The sequence below is a fragment of the Drosophila eugracilis genome, unplaced genomic scaffold (assembly GCF_018153835.1).
Source record: "Drosophila eugracilis isolate 14026-0451.02 unplaced genomic scaffold, ASM1815383v1 contig_415, whole genome shotgun sequence".
Classification (NCBI taxonomy): Eukaryota; Metazoa; Arthropoda; class Insecta; order Diptera; family Drosophilidae; genus Drosophila; species Drosophila eugracilis.
The window spans coordinates 828,460-852,335 of NW_024573278.1; the positions used below are offsets into that span (position 1 = coordinate 828,460).

General features: G+C 42.8%; 1 protein-coding gene across 1 annotated transcript in view; it reads right to left on the reverse strand.

Annotated features, from left to right (window-relative positions):
* The window catches only part of LOC108111520, a 30,524-nt gene extending 7,432 nt beyond the window's left edge, over window positions 1-23,092 (reverse strand). Inside the window, 3 exon segments of the mRNA XM_017221039.2 lie at window positions 2,429-2,553; window positions 9,491-9,681; window positions 21,123-23,092. Of these exon segments, the coding sequence (XP_017076528.1) occupies window positions 2,429-2,553; window positions 9,491-9,681; window positions 21,123-21,178 (372 nt within the window). The 5' untranslated portion in view covers window positions 21,179-23,092.
* Between the last annotated feature and the right edge of the window lie 784 nt (window positions 23,093-23,876).

Consider the following 23,876-nt stretch of genomic DNA (forward strand, 5'->3'; position numbering starts at 1 on the left):
TTTAAATTTATACAGAAAATACTAAAATAAATATTAATTATTTTCTTATTTATCAGCTTAATTACAGAGTATCAGAAATTTCGTATACAAGTCCTGCCAACTTGCTTTTTTATTTTCTTTTTTTTACAGTTTTTTTTTTTTGCTGTTCTCTTTTCATTTCTTGCGGCATTTTACCTTTTTTATACGGCCACGAAAGATTTCTCCCCACAGTCTAATTGTTTCTCTGCCCCATCCCTTTCCCACCTGATGGCCTAGCGCGGCATCTCTTTCGCTCCCGCAGCCACAATTTAGACAAGCTCGTCTGCGGCGTCTTCTAATGCGATTTTAATAATACCCGCCCGTCTTTAAAGTGGGGGATCCGGAGCTAGAGAGGCTGTGCCGGAGTGAGTATATCTTGCATTTCAGTTGGGAGATTTGATAAGTTGGCAGCGATTATTTTACCATTTCCTAGGCAGATGCAGGAAAGGCTTATAAGGGGGTAGGGGGAGGGGGAGTGGCTAAGCCTTTCTAGTTTGGCCAATTTGCCCATGCTCGTCTAGATAATTGCTTAATAAAGCCCACCCCCAGCGGCAGACCCTCTTCAAGTTAATATCTCCAGCGGATCTGCCACCAAAAAAAAAAAAAAACAGAAGAAAACTGTTGCATGGAAAGTTGAGTTCATATCATGTTGGCCAGCAAAGTGTTGAAAGTGTTTTACTTTCAGTGAAAACGGAAGACAATTAAATGCTGTGCCAGTGTGTGTGTGTGTGTGTGAGTGTGTTTTGGCCCTCAACTAAGCTGCGTGACAAAATGCCATTTTCTAATGATAATATGTGACCCATAATAAACAGGAACGGCAACAGCAACAGCAACAGCAACAGCAACAGCTGCAGCAAAAAGTAAAACTTCATGGGCAACAGGTAACAAATACCCGAGGTATTAAAACTAAATATGCACACCTCATGCCGGCCCCCATTTGCCAAAAGGACCTCCTGCTCCTCTCTCTCTCTTTCTTTCTCTTTCTTTTTGCGAGACAGACTAAAAATATGCACGGAAATGCACAATTGTGCAGTTTTGAGCTCGACAATTAGCTGCAGTCAGGAAAAGGGTGGTGCAGCCGAGTGCTGTTTCCTTTTTTTTTCCTTTTTTTGGCTTGCATTCAAATTCGCCACTCGTTTCGCTGGGCCACCCTGCGTATACGTAATGCAGGCAAACACGAAACTGCAACGTGCATTGGCCCACTTGTGCCACATGTGTGCTGCACTCAAAGGCGGGTGGTTACTTTGGACTTTGACATTGAAATTGTGTGTGTAAGAGTGGAGTGCAGCCGAAAAAAGCGGCATGTGGAAGAAAAAAAGGAGGTTGTTGCCGCTGCAAGTGCATGTTGCACAATTGCGTGTGTCTGTCTGGGTGGCGAAGTAAGCTAGAGGGTGGCGGGCGGTTGTCAGGGGGCAGCAGCACTCGCCCGGTGGCCGCCTGCTCCAATGCCCGGTGAGCTATGTGCGCATTAAATTAAACTGTCATGACTGTGACAAGTGCATATGTTGGCGCCTCGGACAGTGCAACAAACAAATACTAAGCCACACTCACACACACATGCACTTTTAATTCAGCAAAAACATGCAACTGCCCCAAGGCGCGCGCGAAATATGGAATACGGACTGCAACGGCCAAGGGGGCGGGGGCGAGTGCGCTTTGCGACAATTTAATTAGAGTATTTTGGCACATAAACTTGAAATGCATAATTTTTTATATGTGTGCTCCACTTTAGTGCAGCTGCTACACATCAAACATGATAACTGCTAATTAATTGCAGTGAAATCGTTGTAAATCAAAAATTAGTTTTATTGTATTTGCACTTGACTTGCACTTGAAAATGAATGAAAATTAAATGAGTTTGATTTGGCTTTGTTCAGTTACTAGACATCAAATAGTAGGTGTATTTTGTGGTAGTCTCAGTTAAATTCGCTTATAAAAAGGTTTACTACAAGGTAATAATAGTACTTAAAAGGGAAATATAGTCAAATTTATGATACTTTTGCAGATTGTACACCTTCGAGCTGAATCTAGGCAGCCATAATATTTTACACCCTTATATCAATCAGCCTTATATCAACCTAGTTCATAGGCAATTTTCAATTAGGTTAATCAATTCGAGCACTTATTAATTGCAGACAATTACAAATGATGGAATCGAAGCGAGGGAGTTGGATTTCCCATGCCCCTTAGTCCTATGCGATTGCGTGCCCAGTATTTATCAATGGAAAGTCTCTCTCTCTCGGCTAACAAGACGCTGATTGATTATGCCCCTTTACCCCCACTCTGCCACATATCCTGGCCAATGAAGCTATCAAACAACCACTGATGAAGACAAATCGAGGCAATTGAGAGGAGTTGATGTGGGGGTGGGGGGGTCTATGTGCTGGACTAGGGACTTGGAAGGACTCACCTGGAGGAACATATCACCATCCAACAGGCCGTGCTCGAAGGCTCCCAGCTCTCGTGTCCTGTAGCCGTCATGTGCGTGTATGTGGGGCAGGACACCGTTCTCCTCCTTATCCTTATGCATAACAACTGCAGGTAGAGAGAGAGAGAAAGATACGTTAGCATTTTTGATATTTTATTAACCATAAATATTTGATATTCGCTCTTAAGAACTGAATACAGTTGAGGAAATTGCTTGGCCATAAATAAGCCACTCAATTGTTTTACAAACCCAGCTACAGGAGCAGGGGCCGGCTTATAACCATAGTAACTTCATAAAAATCCAATATATCATAGATATATATAGTATATATATATATTATGATGGGTATGTGTGTATGTCTCTCTCAACTCCCCGAAAAGACTCGTACAATAAATATTTACGGCTTTGGCAAAGTACTAAAAATTGTTTATGGTGTCATTGTAATATTTTATGAGAACTTTCGCCCCTCTTGGCCCACCTTACACCCCAAACCCACACCACCATCTATCCAATCCTTGAACTATCCACCCTTAGGCCCAACGACCAAGTCGCCATTTTGGCCTAGGAAAATTTCATTTTATTTTCCTCCAACCATTTACCTTTGTTTATTTATTTCTTGGCAGCGGAGTTTTATTTTGTGGGAGCCGAGCGGGTTTTTATAATAAATTTGTCACAAAAATTGATTTATGTGCGATAAACGATAAAAGAAATGGAACTTCATATATTTTCACAATATTAGTAAAAGGTTTTCTCTTCGGGGGAGGGTGGCTAAGAGTGTTGCCTGGCCAAAAATTATGCCACGCCAGCTGATGTCATAAATTATGATTTTTATCAACGCAAATGGGTAAAATAAAAAATGTTAAAGCGAGAAATAAAACAGCAGCTAAAATAAAAACAAAGGCAGAGTTAATTTACGCATGGCAAGCCTTGAGGAAAAGTCCCCCCCCCCACTCCCACTCCCACACTGCCACACCAAGTGCAACCCCTAAGCAAGGGGGAAACTCTCAACGTTTTGGCTTCAATTTCAATTAGCAGGTTAGCATTCCAGTAACCCAGCCCCAGCTCCAGCCTGGCCAAGTTGACCGCAAACTGGAGCTCCTTGTCGCCTGGCTTTAATCTCGGCCTGCTTTGACCTTTTTATCAAATTAACAAAAGTGACTCGCTTTCCCTCTCCCCTCTCTCTCAATCGGCCAAAAAGAAAAACCAGGGAAAGATTGTTCATTTTAGCGAAAGTGCGATAAAACAAATAGTTGCCCCTTGCCACTCCCCTTGCGGTTGTAACCAACTTTGGCCTAATGTGGCCCAAACAAATTGCATCATGTGCGTGTAATCCTGGCGTGATCCTTTACAGCCACTTGGCCTAGGACTCGGCCGTAATTATTCATAATTTAATTAGGCTCAGTTTACATCCACATTCCACTTCTCCTCGCTGCCTTTTTATTATTTCTGGTTGTATATTTTAATTTTTCTGTACGTGCATAAACTCATTTAATTAATTTCTGCCGGGGCGAGATTTGGGTTGGGTTTTGCTTTAGTTTGGCTTTTGGTTTTCCTTGGTTTTTACTTAGTTAGTTTCGGGTTACAAAATCTGACGGGCTACTTTATTGCACTTACATTGTGTTATTACATGACGAATAAACCAAATTTACGACAAATTCCTCGCATTTTCCGCTGCTGTTTCCCCCATTTTCTCCATCTTTTGATAGACCCACCCCCGGTGCAGAGTCGTTAAACGGACGGACGGACCATCCACCGTTAACAGCACACGGTGGCGGTGGATGAAAATCTTGTGCTGCGAACGACCGGAAAAGCGCAAAATCTCGGCTAGCAGGGTGGGGCAGGGCACAAACTCTCCGCAGCGCTCGATGATGTACACACATAAAAATGGCGGCTACAACCGACGACGACGACGACGACAACCACGATGGAAAACCCCACCCAAGTAGCCAAAGAGAAGAGCCAGACAGAGAGAAAGACCAATGTGAAAACAAGTTGGGGAAAAGGCACAGGAAAAGCGTGCGCAGCGAACGAAGAAGACCCGAAAGATACTCGCCCTAATGACGTTGCACTGACGGCACCTCCAACTCTGGGCCATTTTCCCCGCCTTCTTCCCCCTGCTTTTCCACTTTCCCAAAAGGTGGCGTCAATTATGCTGGAGCTGTAGATGGAGCTGAAACTGGGCGTGTCCGGAGCTGGTGGCACGGCTTGGCGCAGAATAATAAATAAAGTTTAAATTTTCTGACATTTTGGCAAACATTTTCCGTGCCGACAGAAGCAAATATGTCATGGAAATGTCAAACTCATCAGCGGATTTGATTGGAAAACTGACAGCGCCAGCTCTGGGAATATACTCGTACATCCGTCTATGTGCATATCCACCCGTAGCATCAGCAGCGGCACCACCAGCAACCATTGGCAGCTGTCAGGAGTGACAGGGCCTTTTGGATGCACCCCACCGCCATCGTTGTGGGTCAAAAGCAGAAAAGGTTAACGGATGGTCGGGGGCAGGGGGGTTCTGATACTAAAAGTTAGACCTGGGAGTGTGAAATATTGTTTGACTGGGAGAATGTTAAATAAGTTTCGATAAAAGAGCTGTCAGGATAGGTAGATTAGCTAAGGGATGGACAGATGGCTTTAATAGAAACATTATTGTTTCTGATTTGGCTTAAATTTACGTTTATAGGTACAGAAATGCTCTAAACTTTCCTTTCTTTCATTAAACATTCATCTACTAGGTGAGATTGGTTAATGTGTATCGGATTCGTTATCCTAAAGGCCATTGAATATTAGATCTTTAATCTGTTTACCAGATCCCAATTATATATCAGTGATTATTCAGGAAAATAGTAGAGATTATCCTTTCTTCAGACACTTCAAGGCATAACACTTGCTACTTGGTTAAACCTTGCCCAAAATCCCATAAACAAATCTAATTTCTCTGTTGAAGGTTCCTTTAAGGTTTCCAGTGCCTGGTCACCGGCACTTACCAATCCAACGCAATGGGTTGGCAATTACCGAGGAGAAAGGGAAGCAGGCCAAGTGGCTTCTACAATTTTAAAGTAGCTAAATCGTTTATTGGACTTTAAATTGAACTAGGCCTTTAGACATTGTATCTTTTTTCCCCCAGAGGTGAGTTGAGGAACTTGAGGGGGTGTCGACCTACGTAAGTCACGCAATGTTGTCTCCGGCCGCCCTCAACCGAATGCATGTATATATAGTAAAAAAACCGACTAGAATGAGTATATATATGTAGAGAAACAGCTGAGCATTGGCCGGCGTGACAATGCGACGACGCCTTTGAGTAAAAACAAGCGCACCAGTAAAACCGAAACCAACAGAAACAACACCTACATGGAGCTGGAGGTAGGCAAGTGCATCGCCACCGCCACCGCCATCGCCATCGCCATCGCCTGACTGATTGCATGTCCGCCTGCGACCCATTCATTGTCTGGTTTTGAACCGAACCAAGTCAGGCAGTAGAGGGTTAAGGGAGGGGTTTTCGGGAGGGTCTTAACTGGAGCAACGCACGAAAGTCATGTTACAATGTACGAAAAATTGGCCAAATGCCTCTGGAACTGGCTGCCACTACGACTATGTTTATAGGTTAAGAACTGAGCCTTGGCCTCATCCCTCCCCTCCCCCCCCCCTCTCCCAATACCACACTTCGCCTGTCTTGTACAGACTTTTTAACCCAATTGGTAGCAACTGCCTGTAGGCAATTTTGATAATAACATAAATGCCTTGCTGCCAGAGAAATGCGGCTGGCTGACCAAGTGACCTTGTCGTGGCCAATAATCGGTGGGTGACTTGGTTGCCTCCCCTGGCTGGGCTTTGATGATGTCCCACGTTTCAGGTGCAACGTCTTTACCGGAGATATTCATTCATAATACGCCCAGCAGGTTTCCACAGCTCTTGGGCTCTTCCCACGAACCCCCGAGAACCAGTTAAAAGACCACCGAAGGCCGTGTCAAAAGTAATAACGGCATGCTTCGCCAGCAGATCTATGCTAAATGAGAGTTAGAGATGCAAGATGTGTTTTTATTACATAAAATATTATGAAATTATAAAGTAATAAAAAAAATTTAGCCATTTTTATTTAAGAAATCTCTCTGCAAACTTAAGATTTGGGTTGACAAATTTCAAATTTATTCCAACGGAGAATCTTTTCTTTACTTCCATTAAAGTAAAAATAATAAATAGAAATGCACTTTAAAGGGCATCGAAAAAAGAGTCAGTCTTCGGAATTCTCCTCTTTTAAATGACATTCTATCATTGTATCTAGATTTTCTTTCAGTGCCTTACTTAATCTTGTGTGGGAACCCGCTGGCTTGGCGAAACGCCAAATGCAAATGCAAATGCGTTCCCATCTCAAGTTACCAAATCTTTGGAGGTAGCTGCTCGACTGGGATAGCAGAGCACTTGGCGTTGATTTCTTGGGAACTCAATTTGCTTATGGGTAGCTCTAGGTTTTTACTACCATTTTAATGGCATTTTGTTCGCCCAATGGGGGGGTAGATTTGGTGTGGAGAAAAAACTGCGTTTACAGCTTACGGTGCTGTGCACGGAAAAAAAGAAGAAAAAGAAAACTAGAATAGAATGAATGAATAATAATCGTTAAAACTGAAACTATCAATATCGAAAGGGTCATAACAACTAATGTTTCAGCAATTGTTTGCAACCTCTCTCCGCCCTTGCCACTTAATTACGCAACTCATCAATTAGGCAGACGTTGAACGCAAAGACAGGAGTCTTGCCGCAAAGGGCATTAAAAATGTAGAAATTGCGCGTCTTAACAATTATGGCCAGAAGCCGAAAGGTGGCTCTGGCAATTATGGACAGTTACCCCCTGCCGGACCCAGTTCACCCCCCTAGCATTCGGACCAAGACAATGGCCCATTAGTAGCGCGCTTTAATTATTTAGTTTGTGGCCAAAACCAAACCCAGAGATAGTGGAAAAAGCGCACAGAAAAGCACGAAAAATGCCAGAGAAAAGAGAGAGAGAGAGAACTTAGTAAATCATTGGGAGTTAGGGGGCTGTTGGGCTGAAGGGGCGTGGTCCCAACTAGTACAACAAATGCAAAAGCAAAACTCAGCTCTGGTATATAGAGAGAACATTGCCAGTTCGGTTCCTGCTCGTTCGTTTTCCGTATGGTTTTCGGTTTCGGGGAGCAGAAGTTTTTTGCGCAAGTCAGGGTCAAGCAACTACAGATGGGATCCCGCACCCCCAAAAAGATATATACAGATATATATATATTGTCTGGCAGATACATGGCCAACTTTCCCATTGGAGATGGCAGCATCCTTCTTCCTCCATCCGGTTGACATCTAATCAATTTTAATCGTCTTGAGTGCTTCCGCTGCTAATCCATGAGCGGCACACGTCGCATTTCGGCTCCCCGAAAGACAACCAAACCCATTCCCATTCCCATACCCATTCCGATTCCCAATCCCAAGTTAAGGGTTCGCAGGCAAACAAACACTAATTGTAAATTAAATGATCCCGATAATATCCGAGAACATCTATCTGGGCAAACAAACGAAACCGAAATGAAAACAAACGTTGACCTCGCGCCGTGTTTTGTGACAACCCCCGGCAGGATAGTAATGAACCAGGGCAGGGGCCACTCACCGGGGCACACGCCGCAACGGTTCTGGTCCATTAACCCGTCGTCGTTGTCGCTGTCGTTGTGCTTGGAGTGTCCTGCGAGGTTCCTTTTCGGGGGATGCCCACCATTGGCAAAGGAAACTAATGTTTATATTGACTTTTCACAATGCACAATGCGGCACGTGGCCAGAAAAGGTTGCTCCTTTTTTTTGTTCATGTTTTTGGGAATGTATGTCCTTTAAGCCAACAGTTTGCCAGTGCAATTAACGCTGAACTACGCTTGACCGCTAATTGTCAAAATATTTACCAAAGTTCTGGTACCTTTTTGTTCGATTTTCGCCACGTGGACGGTGCCTCTCGGATGGGGCAGGATCCCGTATACGGGTCTCACAATCGCTTCATTTCTGCACTTAAACCCCATTAAAGCTGTCATGCCGCACACATACTCACTCCCCGCTCGGGACTTTGCCAATTTTATCGCAAATGAAAGCGAATGAAGCAATTAAATATTTTCTTTATTTTCATTTTTTCGTGTTTGGTCATTAAAACAAAAACAAAAAATAAAACGCGAAATGCCAACGAACTCGGACGGACGGAATCGTTAATCAAGCCATCAAGGCCCGAGAGTTTATTGCATTTGTTTTAATTAATTTAAATTATACAAATATGTTGACCCCTCTTCTTGGGTCGCCTAGTATCGAGCTACCCCTAGGTCAAGCCACTCACACACATCGGTTCAACGGGTAAGCCTAAAGCACCCCTGAGAGAAGTAGATACATATGTTAGTTCCTCCAGCTCCTGGCCTTACTGTGTCTGCTCCCGACTGACTAAGCTGCAGACAATATCAAAAAAGCACTGAGACAAATTGGGAATAATATATCTTATATTATAAGGAATATTATTGCAAAAAGCCCAAAGGTTAGTAATAAAAACTTTTACAATGACTTATAGATTCATATCAAGTTTAGTTTGATTTTAAAATCATAATTCTAATCAGGGAATTGTAAACAGTTTTTCTCAAAACTATTATTGCATTTTCTATTATCTATTTATTTTTGGAGTATATCTTCCCTATTTTCCCCTGTGCTTTTATAGACCCTAGGTTGCTTTCTACTAGACCGCCCCACGCTGCTGGCTGCTTCCTTCCTGTTCTTTAATCCGTCAACAGCACGTGCGTGTGTTTGTCTGTCGGACCGGTCCTTTGGTTTTCGGGAGGAGAGGACCTCCTGGCGCGGCGTTGAAATTAGTTTTGAATCATTTATGAGTCATGTTGTTTAGGGTCTGGGCCAACCAACAGTCTGACCAACCAAACCAAACCCAGAACGGGGAGTTCCTCAGACCGGGCATAATCGATTTAATAGGCCGAAATATCGTTACGCGCCTTATGGTAAGGGTGTTTTTACCCATGTTTTCCCTCCCACCCAGCTAACCGTACTCACCTTGAAAATAACTTTTGGTTCTTAAATAACTAACGGACAGCCTTAGAATGCTCAGTCGATCCAGTTTGCTCAAGATGTTCTGCTCGAAGGGCAGCAGCGAGGCCAACAGATCCAGCTCGGCGTTGAGGCGCTCCCGATGCCGCTTTGATGGATTGCTCTTTGTGACGCCATCCTTGGGCGGCGGCTTCAGGCTGGAGTGGGTGAAAATGGAAGAAAATGGAAAATGAGTGAAAGGGAAATTAAAAACAATTTTCATGCATAAATGGAAAGTGGCTCCCTAAATAGAACAAGAACGTTAAGCGACGAGGCCTTCGGCCGCGTCAGCTGGCCACGACGTTGAACGTGGCGTGAACTTGAAAAGGTCAAAAATTATTAATTGCACTTATCAGTTACCCGAAACTATATAATAATAGCCCGTAAGGCTGGACCTTAAACCTCCCCCAGATGGCCAAACAGCTCTCAGGGATTACAACTATAAAATAGATACTAGGGTGGGTTGGTTCGATTAGCTATGCCCACTTGGTCTGCTGATTAGTCGATCTCCAAGGACTCGGTGTTGTTTTGGACAATGCGTGATAGGAAAGTGTTTTAATGACCAGCACATTTCAGTTTAGGAACACACTTTCCCTTAATGCGATTAATGTTTGGTTTTAACTTTGCTATTTAATCTAGAAAGTCTCTATAAGAAAGGAACTACTTATATGATAGTTAAAGCACTTTTGTATTATCCCAAATTATATAATATTAAATCATCAATCGATTTCTTCATATATATAATCCAACATATATTCACATTTTAATTCTCTGCTTCGATTCGAGGAAGTTAATCGGCCCATTACCCGACTCCACCTCTAACAGTTTCCATGAATCAAATCATAAACGGGAATATGCAGAGATACAGCCACGAATCAGAAGTCGGACCGCAATCTAAAAACCACTCCAATTAAATGTCATAAAATGTTCGAGGACCCAGGCGGAACCCGAGCCAAAAATACCATTGTAAAACCAAAGTGATATAATGGGGGGTTATGATAGGGATAGGAGCCGAGCCGAGCAGAGCAGAGCAGAGCTCATAAATGCAAAATCCGTTTATGACGGGACTGGATGGATAGATGGGGAATCAGGGCAGGAATGAGTGTTGGCAATCTGGATTAGCTCATGGCTTGGAGTTGGACTCAAAAGCTTTTGCCGCTAATCCATCATTATCTCAAGCCGTAAGCGGATAAGCGGAACATTTCTGCCGGATTCGGTCTTTGTAAGCTGCATTCTCGTTGCTGCCACTTGGGGTTCTGCTCTTTGTTGTGTTTTGTTTTTTTTTTTAATCATTTTTGTCTCATCATTTTCATTGACATTATTACAAAGTTAATAGCGGTAATTAAATATAATTATTGTTGTAATTTATGAGACGACCCCCTTCATGGCCGCTCCAACCCTTTTCTCCGTTCGCCGCTTGCGTGGCAACTTTTTTTTGTCACTGTTTGAAATTTTTTAGATGTTTTGTTTGCCGTTTGGGTTTTTCTTTATGCTCTTTTATTTGGAAAACTTTTTGCTCGACTGCACAGCACACACACACACACACACACAGAAACACCAGAGAGGACATGGACTGTTGCAGGATATTGTCGCGTTAAGTTAATTGGCTGGCGGACTCTTTTTTTGCCGGTGCTGCAGGTTCCCGGGTAATTGTCAGTGGCATGTCCGTTTGATGTCACAAAACTGGACGACATGTTGCCTCAAATTGTCGCTGGCTGCCGGATAATCTCCCCCGTTGATATCGCAAACTAACCCAATCCCAGTTCTATTATCGCGCCACCAAGGTGTTGTCCTGCAGGACAAAGGAATGCCAACTTGTCGCCCCTGCAGCCAAAGGATAAGGAGATCCGCAGATAGGAATCCCTCCAAGACTCAAAAGGAATTCCAGTGGCCAAGCAAATCGACGCTAAATATGAGACATTTTGGCCCCGGGAAGAGCACTCATCAAATCCAAATCAAAAGAACTCATTTAATGAAATAGCCAATTACCAAGATATTTGAAAATGATCAGTGTCTGGGCCAGGAAAAAAAGAGGAGAGAAGGGATAAACGAGCGAGGTTATGGCTGGATCTGGGCGAGATGATTATATTGATGAACGAAACCGTTAGACGCATCGGAATGCACTGGAGGACGCCAGTCAAGGCTGCGAATTAGCAAAGGGAATCGACATAGAAATAATTTCCAGCCAGGCCAAATTGAGGCCCCTGCCAAATTGGGGGCAATGCGGTGTATTATTTTTTTTGCCCCTCTCTCAGTTTTTTTGGCATAAAATGTATAATTTTCTTATTATCTATATATACATATATATAGTATAGTATATAGATGTAGTAGGGGAACCAGAATAAAGCCAAATGGCAAGGGCAAAACCAAAGGACCAAATGCGGCAGGACTGGCGGGCGGCAAGTACTGGGAATAAAATTAATTCCATAAACAACTTTCCAAAAAGTAAAGAACTTTCGGTGGGAGCGGAGGAAAGGTGAAAGGTGGCACAACCTTTTGTCTGGGGCCATAAAAACGTCAAGAAAGAGAAAAGCAGAGAGAGAGTTTAGAGAGGAATCCCAGCCAACAAAGGATATCTGCAATGAGTGTGTGTGTGTGTGTTTGTGACTGCTCCACGTTCCTTGCAAACTTTCAGCCCCAAAAAGCCATTTTTATTCTCCTTCAGAGTCGTCTACGTCGTCGTCGTCGTCGTCGTCGTCGTGGTCGTCCTTTCTATACATTTTTCTCCATGTATTATTTTTCGCCATTTTCCTTGCCTCCCCGCCTCGTGCCAACACCCATCCCTCCCCCATTTGGCATTCTTCTTCACATTTCTTCTTTCCTTTTCCCATTATGAAATGAATTGCTTTTAAAGAAATTACAATGCGGACGACTTTTGGGATTGGGATTGGGGTTTCGTTCTGCGGAGAAAGGAGGAAGGCAGGGAGGAGCTCAGGGATTGCGGACCAGGTCGGTGTGTATAAGTGTGTGTGTGTGTATGTGTCTCGATTGGGTTGACACAAATTGCAAGGTCCAAGGCTGGCGTCTCGCCCACAGCACGCCAAAGCAAAGTCCAGAGATCTAACAAATAAGATATAAGCCCTAAATCCCGACGCACCACGCCCGCTGCTGGCCAGGGCAGTAGATATATTAGAAAGCTTTAAGCCAATATATTGTATGCTTCATAGTTGAACTAATTAAGGAGATTGAGATACTAAAAGTTTTGTACTTTAAGCTAAGTGTAGGATAAGTTTATAAAGCTTAAAACAAGTGAAGACATTGCATTGACTTTAACACCAAATTAATAGGAAAACGTGCAAAGTTTTGATATTAGACTGATTTATTGTCTTTTAAAGATAGGAACTGTATATAACATTAGGTAAAGATCTTCCTATAATGACCTTATTAGTAATAAAAAGGAATCAGTAATCATCAGACTTAAATCAAAACCCCTCTCCCAAGGTCTACCAACTGACATAACTTGAAAATATCTTCTGCTGGCTGAATACTAAAACTATTTCACTTTGCAAAAGTTGACAAACAACGAACAAAACCATTTGCAAGTGTCGATTGTTGCTTAATCGGCGACCAGTGCGACCCCTTGAACCCTCTCTTGGATTTGCATACGGCAGTGTATTGCTGAGCCGGCACCCCCGCTTCCTCCTTCCCTACCTTGATGATGTGTTTATAAACAAATGACACGCAATCCTTTTAGGGGGCACGTGAGTTCATGGCATCCATGGCTCAGCTGTCTACGCCTTCGGCTCGGGCTACTTCTTCAGTTGGCTTGCATGCAAAGCATTACGCATACGCAGCGTGTTCAGGTGGCTTTTGTTGATCATAACACGCTCGATTTGGCGCCAAAATCGCAGCAAACCGTTAGTATACCACTCACGCAGACCATACCATACTATTACCCTACCAGACCAGACCAGACCAGACCCGACCAGACACTCATTCATTCATCAGCTGGCTCTTTTGACTTTGGCCTATGCGTGTTGGTCGAGAGCTGCGTGCCGCCATTGCACCTGATAGATGTTGCGCTGCCGCTCTCCCCCCTTCCTTTTACTTGCTAGCAAAAGTCGGGCAACCCTTTCGACACCTATAAAAACGCCAAGTAGCGTGTCCAAAACCTAAAACTCTAAACAACACCAACGGATTTTGTGGGTCATCACAGCTCACTTTTACTGAAACTAATTTGATTTTGCATACTCCTAAAGTAAACCACCCACTTGTTGATATATATACTATATATTCCCATTCAGACTTTAAGAAATAAATGGAAAAACATATCGCACAGCTGTCAGCGTGGTATTCCTTGAAAATGTCACAATTAATTGAATTTACATTTCGGCATATATAAGAAAAATGTCAAAACAAAGAGGCGATTCGGATTTAAGCGCCATTTAGGGAAGCTGTCCACTGGTGCAACATGCTACTCAGCTACCGTGCAGCCTTTGCCTGCAACGGAAGGTCCAGCAGTAGTCACTTAGCCCCCAAAACCCAGCCAGCCAGCCGAATCTGGTCACAAAGGGAGCCACCTAATCTATGGACCACTTAATGGATCTGCGCCAAATTCACGCATAAATTTTAAGGCTCAGCATCCCAAAGCTGTTAAAATTAACGAGGATTGCAAAATGGTAGGAAGGGGTGGGAGAGGAGCTTCACAGCTTGGCCAACTCATTAATTTTGTCAACCCGAAAGCGAGAAATGTGAATCGCCAGGCAGTAGCTGAAACCAAAAGCGACTACAAAACGATCGCGCAACTCTGTCAAGATAACAAGGCGGCGTGGAGAGGTGGCAAGAAGGGGAGCGGAGTTGGAGGAGTTTTAGGAGCTGGTGGAACAGAGGATTTTTACACAGTAAAAAGAAGTCTACTTATATCTTTAAAATGAAGAATTATCTACCTCTGTATTAAATTACATTTATATTGCTATAAAGATTCCTATCAGAGAACTGGAAGTAAGTCTTGAGAAGCCATTAATCTTATATCTGATTTGTTTTTATTAGAGCTAACTTTAAGCTCTAAAGTCTTGACCGATCCCTCTTCTCCAAGTGTATCTGCGAAATGGGAATCTTTAGAGACTGGATCCCAGGCTCAGGTTCACGGCCCGCGCTAATCGTCAGAGGGGCGAAACACTTCTTGAATGGATTGTGAACCGAATTAAGTTGTTAAACGCATTATTTGCATATTTCGAATGCGATGATGCCACATTAAGATGCCACAAGCAGTACATCTTGCATGCCCCTTTGGGGACTCATTTGCATATTAATTGTACAAACAGAGGCGGAGGAATGTTCGTTCCGTTCGCTTAATGAAGTGATAAATGTTATCGATGGCTTTGGAGTGGCCGACAATCGCGTTTGATCTATGGGCCCATATAGCGACAGTTTTCCCATCGCCAAAGTTTTACTGGAAGTTTTCGTTTTTGTTTTTCCAGTTTACGATCTACCGAAGTAACAGCAATTTGTATCCACCAGATACATTCTTGCAGTGAGTACATAAAAACTACAACGTTGGCTGTTTTTAGTTTTTATGATTACCCTTGTCAAGTTGGGTTTCCTTCTAGTTGTAGTTCCTATACTTACGGCCGTAGATGTTCTGTTGGGGCGGTAAAAGTTCTGCTTAAGAATAACGTCAACTGTGCCACAGAGGGGAACTACAAGAACAAGAACAACAACACTAACAACAACAACAACAGCAACGGCTAAACTGTGGCAAAGGCAACTCATTTATTTTATCGATTAAACATTTTTGCGATTCGCGCAGCGCAATCTCTTTTGGTCTCTCACTGAAAGGAGCCCCAAAGCCAGGCCATGTGGGCTTTTGGGAAAAAATGTATCTACTACTGGCACACACACACAAGCTCATACTTCACTAGCTAATACACACAGATACAATACATACACACACACACACATACAATCATTCGGGGGCGACATCAAAGCGCCGGGCAAAAGCAACTTTGAAAACCTTTTGACAGCTGCGAACGCCAAAAAGGAAGGCGGCCGGGGATGGTGAAAGGGAGTAGGGGAGTGGCAGCGGGCGAATTAGGAACAGGAAGAAGGAGAACAAAGAGGGGGACAAGAAGACGAAGGAGGCGGGTTCCACCCTGCCTTCTACAGTGGGCGCGGCCCTTGGATTTAGTGGGGCGCAGGATTGGGCCAAGAATATAGAAAAAACAGCGGCTACTGTGCGCTAATGATGCGCATTTGGCATTTTGGCCCTAATCATTTATCATCCTAAAAACCTGTATAATTATTAAATTTTCTATCTGATTTGGATTTTTCTTTGGCATTTCATGGGGAAAAGAAAATGGAACTGAAAGACTTATGTAGTACATCTTAATTAGGAATGTTACATCCAGAAAAACCATTAGGCATTCTTTATCTCATATTGTGAGGGGCTAAAACTTTTCATTCTTGTCATAAACTAGTTTAAAAATGTGTTTATATTGCATAAGATAACAACCTTTGTTCTAACAACAAACTAGGACTTAACGTTAAGGCAAACATTTTCGTTAAAACTCCCTTCAGCCCCTATTATCCTTATAATCGTGAGCCTTTTGTAAGCTCACTGCCAGAGTTAAACGATCCCTTTTAGGCCAGGGTATTCTGAGGGGGGAAAAGGTAACTAAAAGTATCACCTGCCCTGGGCCAGATACCACCTCCCAAAACCAACTGCAGCCCAAATGGAAACCCCACCCCGCAGCCGCTGTCGCTCCTGGCCAGCCCCTTGGGCGCTCCACTTCAGCGCACACTCGAAAAAGGCAGAAAAACAAAAAGTAAAAACTAAAATGCAGAAGGCAAGAGTGCGTCCTGGCTGTGGTCCTGGTTGCTAGTCCAATTCCTGGTGCTGCTGCAGGAACTTTTACTGCCGGCCGCACACTTCGGTGGTGGATTTTAATGGAACGCTTTGGGTTAATTCAGAATTCTTTTGTTTTGCTTTCGCTGACTAACCTGGGCTAGGCTCGGGGTTGGCCAAATGCCAGGTGCACCCGGTCAGCCGGGTTGCCTTCGCTGGCTTATGGATTAGTGGTGGCCCCTTAACCGGAGAACTAGCCCAGCCTGGTTCGACAGTTCACTGACACTAAACCGATCCCTGCTTTGACTTGGAGATCCTGATCCGCTGGCCAGACAGAAAATCCGACAAATCAATGGCTTTAGGCCATCTAAATCGTTTGTAAGGCCATAAGCACTTTAACACCTTCCAACATGACTGATGATGCGGGGATACTCAGTCCCACATGCAAAACGTGCAACAAAGTAGCTGCCCCAAATGAGACAGAGATAGGGAGAGAAAGAGACACGCGTACACTCGTTTAATGGCTGATATTGGGGTGATTACCCCTTTCTCCTGGCCGAAATCTCTGGCCCCACTACCGCCCAGTTTGGCATATGGAGCAGCACTATTTAGGCTTCGATACGCTGCATTACGCAATGGTGTTAATTACTAACACACGGACACCAGGCACACGGTATACGGCGAGTGGGAGAGCTACTACACTATAGATATGGATACTTAGATACTTGGATACTTAGATACTTAGATACATAGATACTTAGCTGCTTAGATACACACACTGGCAGACGGATAATCGCCGGCAAGCAACTGTAGCGAACGGGTAGTGGAAAAACGGTTAACCAAAGACGGTAGTAAAAGCATTTAAAACCATTTTCCACGGCGTCCCCAATAGAAAATCGTCCATAAAAAACAAAGTATTTTCTCTTAATGAACCGCTTAGGAATGGGAAATGCCGGCAAGGAACTTTAACTTTATTTTCAAAGGATATCCCCCGGGCACATGTCGTTCAACCGACATATATATATACATATATCTACCGATCTCTGACACCCCCCTTCCCATTGTAATTAACTAAATAGAATAACCCGCCAGTCGGTCTTTGAAGCCGAGATACTTTTAACCCCATGTGAACCGGCTTTTGTGAGGAGGGCGCAGGCGCAGGCGCAACTAATGAGCAACCCACCACCATGCCAGCCATGTGGTGTCTCCCCCACCCACCCATCCATCGCCCGCCGGCTGGTCAGTCCGTTTGACCAACATTAAACTGAGCTGTGAGTTCCAAAATTTATGTGAAATAGGTCCTGGCCATATGGTCAGCGGAGGAGAGGAACTCCGAAAGCCGTGCTCCGCGCTCTGAACATGGTCAAAACATATGTCGCAGTGGGCTGCGGTTTTCCACTGAGCGATCTCCTGGCATGTGGGAATACAGCAATTCATATACTCTGAAATGTAATTCATCAAAAATTTCACAAATTTCATTTGCCAGAAAGCGGAATGTGGAGGGATTGAGAGGGGTTGAAGGCTCAGTTTTAAAATAGGTAATTAACTTTTCATGTAGGTGAAGGAAATTGATCCCTTTTCGGAAAACTCGATTGGGAAAGGTAACATTTTTAGATAAGATACTGAACTTAACATTTAATACATCATATTTGGGTTATGTTTTGGTAAAAATAAATATATTTTATAGTCCAAAAAATAAGCTAAGAGGTTTCTCAATATAAGTTAACAGCATACTTTTGTATTAAAATACTTGAACTTTCCTCATAACATTCTTTAACTTCAGAACTTAAATTCTTCCACTCTAAGCCCCACTCTTAGCCCACAACTTTTGCAACTCAATCAAAGTGCATAAAATACGAGGGCTTGAACTTTAAACCTCCGCTCAAAGGCTCCGACAACTGCAGCAGTAACAATTGCAGCTGAAACATGGCTAATTGCAATTGCACAACAACTGCAACTTGAAAAGGAGCATTGCAAAGGATACCAGCTGCAGCAATCAATAACAGGGATACCCCCACACACACACACACACACTCACCCTTGCAACAAATAGTTGCAGCAGGAAGAAAAAACAACAAGCTCACATAGAGAGCATAAACAACGAGCTGATAATCAATAAAGCAAAAGCAGGACTGATATATCCATAACAACCAACAAGTGGAACCCACCAGCGGAGGGGCAACAGCAAAGGGGGGGTTAAGGGTGCCAATGGGGGTACGCTTTAGGGGTTAGGGGCAACATAGAACTTTAACTACTTGTGGTAATGGCCAACAACTCTCAGAAAACGGATGCAATGCCTTCCAATTAAACGGTGCACTGAAGTGATTGCATTTGGGGGCCAAGGAAGAACGGAAGGAAAGTAAAATAACTCAAAAATTCCCCAGATCATTCAGATAAGAAATTGCAAACCTAAAGCTCAAAGTGAAATATAATTAGACTAGAAAAATATTTAAGTAAGATTTTTTACCTTAAAAATTTCCAGTACGTTAAGTTTGGGGCTCATTTTGGCCTTGTTGATAATGTTTTAAAGGCATTTTAAGGACTTTTAAAACGAATATTTCCAATTTTGTAGTAAGCCAATGAAATTAATCTATCTTTAGGTTTTAAACTATAAGTTTCGTTACTTAAAATGTAGTTTTTCTTTTTTGTTTATTACAAACCAAAAATATTTCCCATTTCGGAACTTGTTTTTGTTTCCTGAGCCAAACTTTTTAGTGCTGAAAATTGCACGAATTCAATTGAATAGATAAGTTCCTAATAAAATACTTGCACGCAAGCCGCGAACTTGGCCAAATGTTCTGAATAAAGGCACGACCAGCCCATGCGTCGTATGCGTAATATTCGCAAGGAGTTTAAAGGGGGGAGTGAGAGGGCACACTATATCAAAGGGCAGCTGTTCCTTCAGCACTTATGAGGTCAATTAAATTGTTGTAAAAAAGAAAAAGAGCCCAGCTAGCTGGAAGCTAAGGCGAACACATTTTGATCAGTTCATTAAAAACATTAAAAAATAAAAACTATGATCGAGGGGCACCACACGGCGCAGAACCCTAAAAATGAGCGAGGCTCTCGACCTGCCACTCGAATAATTGCAGGTGTGCATTGCAGCAGGGAGAGGCAAGGTGACAATTTTGCGTCACTCGAGCGAGTCAGGCAGTCGGTGTCAGCTTCGAGCCAGGCCCACAGCCGGGGTCCATGGGGTGGCACTACGAAGGCTATGGCATTTTTTGCCAACTGCAGTAAAGCGTAATTGTTTTTGTTTTTCGTTTTTTTTTCTTCATTCTTTATTAAGCCAGCAGGAACAGCGAATTACACGACTGCCTGTCGATGGTGAAACGTATTAAGTTGGAGTTTTACGGCATAGCTAAGAACTAAAAAACAAGGGAATTTAACGCGTGAGGGAAACTAAAATTATAGAACATGAACTTAGGAAGGGAAAAATTAGCTTTAAAGAACTTTAATTTTGACATACTTCAGTTTTCATAGTGTAGCTAGAGTATAGGAGAAGAGCATCAAAACCATTTGTTAGATCCCAAAAGATTATTCTATTTATTAGATTCATCGATGTAATAGATATAGACACTTTCAAGGGAATATTTGGCATGGATTTAAATCGAATCAGATTGGTTAATGTAACTTTTATGGCAGTTGAAACTTCAAACCTATCAAATCACCCTTCTCATGTTCAATACTTTTTATTCGAAGTTCTTAATTTGCAATTTTAAACCTTAAAAAGTTGTAAGCATGTTTATTCATTACTTTTTACCCTTATCTACTCAAACTTCATCTATGATCCCAAGCTAGTTTCTTAATTAACGACTTACTAATGCTTTTTTAAGGTTCTTTCCCTAAGCGAACACAAGCTTTAAGCTAGCTAATTTGAGATTGATAAGCAAGTTGTATAATGACTGTGTTTCTATCCTAAATAGATCCTGATTCTTCGCTTTTCCTACGATAAACCATGAAGTCTTGGGCTGCCAGTTCTTCACCCCGTTTCAAGGCTAAGGTGCGGAAGCTAAAACTGAAGCCGAAGCTGCAGCTGATCAGTGACTCTTGATTATGGTGGTCGCAACATTAGCGATCGGTGGGCCTGCACTCGGCTGGTGGGCGTGTCTTGGGCCTGCAGTTTCCCCGCTCACTTTCTGCATATTTACCGACGCTGCTCATGATAATGCGTGAGTTCTCATATATTTATATTGAAAACATTATTCTTTGTGCCGCTGCAGCAGCTAAGTACACAAAATTATCAGAAATTATGTGCACCTTGGGACGGGCAGATTCCGATCTCCCCCAGCGAATAGCCGCAGGGGCCGCGGTCGTCATCATCATCATCATGCCCGTTCATCATCATCATCATCGTCATCTCCATCAACTGTTTGGCTACTGTAATTTCACGGTAACCTGCCCCGACATGCATAATGCAAATCAATTTGAGACTTTCGGGCGGCAGAAAAAACAAAAAACAACAACAAGAGGGGATTCGCCCTTCGGCCAGGGGCCAAGTTAAAAGTCAAAAGCCAATGGCAAAGGCGATTTGTCATCAAACCTACCGACGGATCATTAACAATGGAATCGAATGATTGGTTTTTAAGACCAGTAGCCAACGGAGATTGATGGTTCGTCAGCGGGTGGCGCCACAAGGTGGCAAGTTGGCAAGTGGCTAAGTGGCAAGTGCAGCCAATCGCATTGATTGAAATCTTTCAGTAATAACAGAGCAAATCCCCGAACCCCTCCCAGACATTCCTGCCTCCCGCTGTGCATTTATATCTGAATCGGTGTATCTGTATCTTGGGGATTGGGATTGAATCTGGAACTCACCTTTTGCCGTTGCGTCGCCTTCGCTTGGTGGCGTAGACGGTGCCCAGCTGGCTCATTGCTAGGGCGGAGTTCGTTATGGTCGCCGTCGTGAATGATTTTTACTCTTATTATTTTTCGTATCAATTTTTCGTCGTCGCGGTCGTCGTTGTCTTCTCCTGCCTTCAGCTCGTCTGCCGTACAGGTTGTATCTTTTTTTCTTTCTTATTTTTTGTAATTGGTTTTTATTTATTGATTTGGCTTGGCTCTGGATGCACTCTCACACTAGCACACATACACACACAGAGAGAGAGGCACGCACACAGACAGCCAGAAGCTGAGTGCGATCAGATCCGTTGAGATCCTGCTGCGGGTTTTGGGTTTTCGGTTTCGGAGTTGCGGCCACGCGTAAATTTCAGCTTTTTTTGTAGTTGCTTCTTTGTATTTATTTTTAATTATCATCACGCTTACATTTTGTTTGCTTTTTTCATTTCTCGCACTCCTTTTTGTTTGTTGTTTTTTGTTTTTATTTTTTGTTTTTATTGCACTGCAGTTTCAGTTGGCTGGAGCTATATGAGAGATTTTATGCGAAACTGTGATTCAGCAATCGAGAAAGGCTGGGGAATCATTGTGCTGGCTAATGGCATTATTTTATTGCTGAAAACTATAACTTTGATTGGACCCATTAGATCTATTCAGTAATTGGCCACCGGTAGCAATACAATTTACATTGCTTTTAAATATTTCGGGAAAATGGGTTTCCGCTATTTTATATTTTATCAAACCAATTAGACTAATTTGGTAATGGGCTTCTGTCGCAATAACAACCATTGTTGGCCTTTCTATAGAACTGCATAATTTGTTTATTTATTTAAACTGTTCTGCAAATTAAATAATTGCAAAGGCAATCTAAAAAACTCTAGCCCCTTCCATTCTCTTTATTATTTTTAATAATCTTTCTATGTTTGAGAATGATAAACGTTTTAAATTTGAAATATATTTAAACTCGATTTAAAGTATAAAATTTAAGTTTATAAAATGTTTTAACTGATTATCAACTTAGCAGAAAAGTTATTAGAAAAATAAAGGTAACGACAGTCTGAAAAAGATTAAGATTATGAAACCTTATAAATCTAAAACTTGGCTTTTCTGTGTCTGAGAATATTGATTTTTCCATACGTGAGGTATTTTGAATTCTTATTAAACGAATGAGAATACAATAGTTAATATAAAAATGGTGAGAATTGATAAAATTGTATCCTTTCAATGGACAAATACAAGTAATAAACATGACCTTTCTTGGATCATTAAGCTTTGATATATTTTGTATATTACTGAAGTTTTTAGGAAGTTTTACTGAAGTTGTCTTTGTAAATGTCTTTGAAATGACATTACTTTAAATTCTAAGGAGTATTAAAAGCTTAAGATAGTTTCTTGTTCCCTTCAAAAATATTCGATTAATGTGTGATTTATAGTTAATGTTCATAATAACGAACTAATATTAGCCCATTTTACAATATATTAGGTGGTTTTAAGTTTTTTAGAAACCTAGGAAATAACTTTAAGCTTATCTAAAGATAAAACAGCTTTTGATTAATGCTTTTCAGAAAATTCTGCCTATGAAAATTCCAAATCCCTCAATCCTTTCTCAATTGCTTTTCAAAATGGTTTGTTTTTTTATGATTTTTGTTTTGATTCTGGCAACTGCAATTTAGCAGTTTATTGTTTTGGTTCTTTCGTGGCAACACTTTTGCTTTTCACTTGCACTTTTGCTGTTGTTGGTGTTGGTGTTGTTGCCTTGTGGGCTCTGGTTTATCAATGGGCGATGTTTGCGATGACGACGCATGCAACAGAAGCGGAGGAAATCAAAATCGGCACGGAACCAAAAGCGCTAACGCAAGAACGGCACGCAAATCATTTGCGGCACGATCGACGCCGACGTCGGCGGAGGCGCCAGCAGAGGAGCAATGGCGAGTTGTCAAAGTGACATTTGTCTGGCACGCACACCAACACACATACTCACACATAGAGAGCGCGTGGGTGTTTTGGAATTGTGTAAGAAAAGGGAAATGTGAATGACCGCCGGCAGTCTGCAATTTCCACACGTGACTATCTGCTGCGTTTTTTGTTTATTATTTTGAAATTCATGAGCCTTTCGAGAACTTCCAGTTACAGGGTATTGCGTGTTGCGTTTCACTTTTAATTTTGTTTTAGGGAGACACGCACACACACACAGTCACACGCACGCACCTTTAGCGGGATTCTGGCGACGGCGGAACAACCGTTAGGAGGGAGCAGCGACTGCACGCGAGCGCCAGAAACGAGTGAATGAGCGAATGAACAACAGTGCCAAAAAAACGGACTGGAACGCAAACATTTGAAACGAAACACACAGGCGGAGGAGTTGGCTCTCTCTCTCTCGCTCGTACTTCGGCAGGGTCACGGGGAGCTCGCTCTCTCTCTTTCTCGCTCTCTTTCAAACGCGACTCTGCTGCGCTGCAGCCACGTAAACGCTTTGAGATTCCAACAAGAACTGAGCTGGCGCCGCGAAACGATTGGAAAAACCAGTCCTGGCGAAACGTATTGGTAAAGAAACACGCTGGCGGTGTGTTTTGGCCACTTTCCAGTCGTCCTGGCAACGAACGATCGCCAAGCGACGCGGCAGCGTGGGAGTGAGACAGAGCGAGCACTGTTCCATTACCGAACGTTTCAACGTCGCCATACGTGCGACTGGAAGGGAGCAACCAACCAAGACCGTCTTGGAAGTGTGCTCATTGC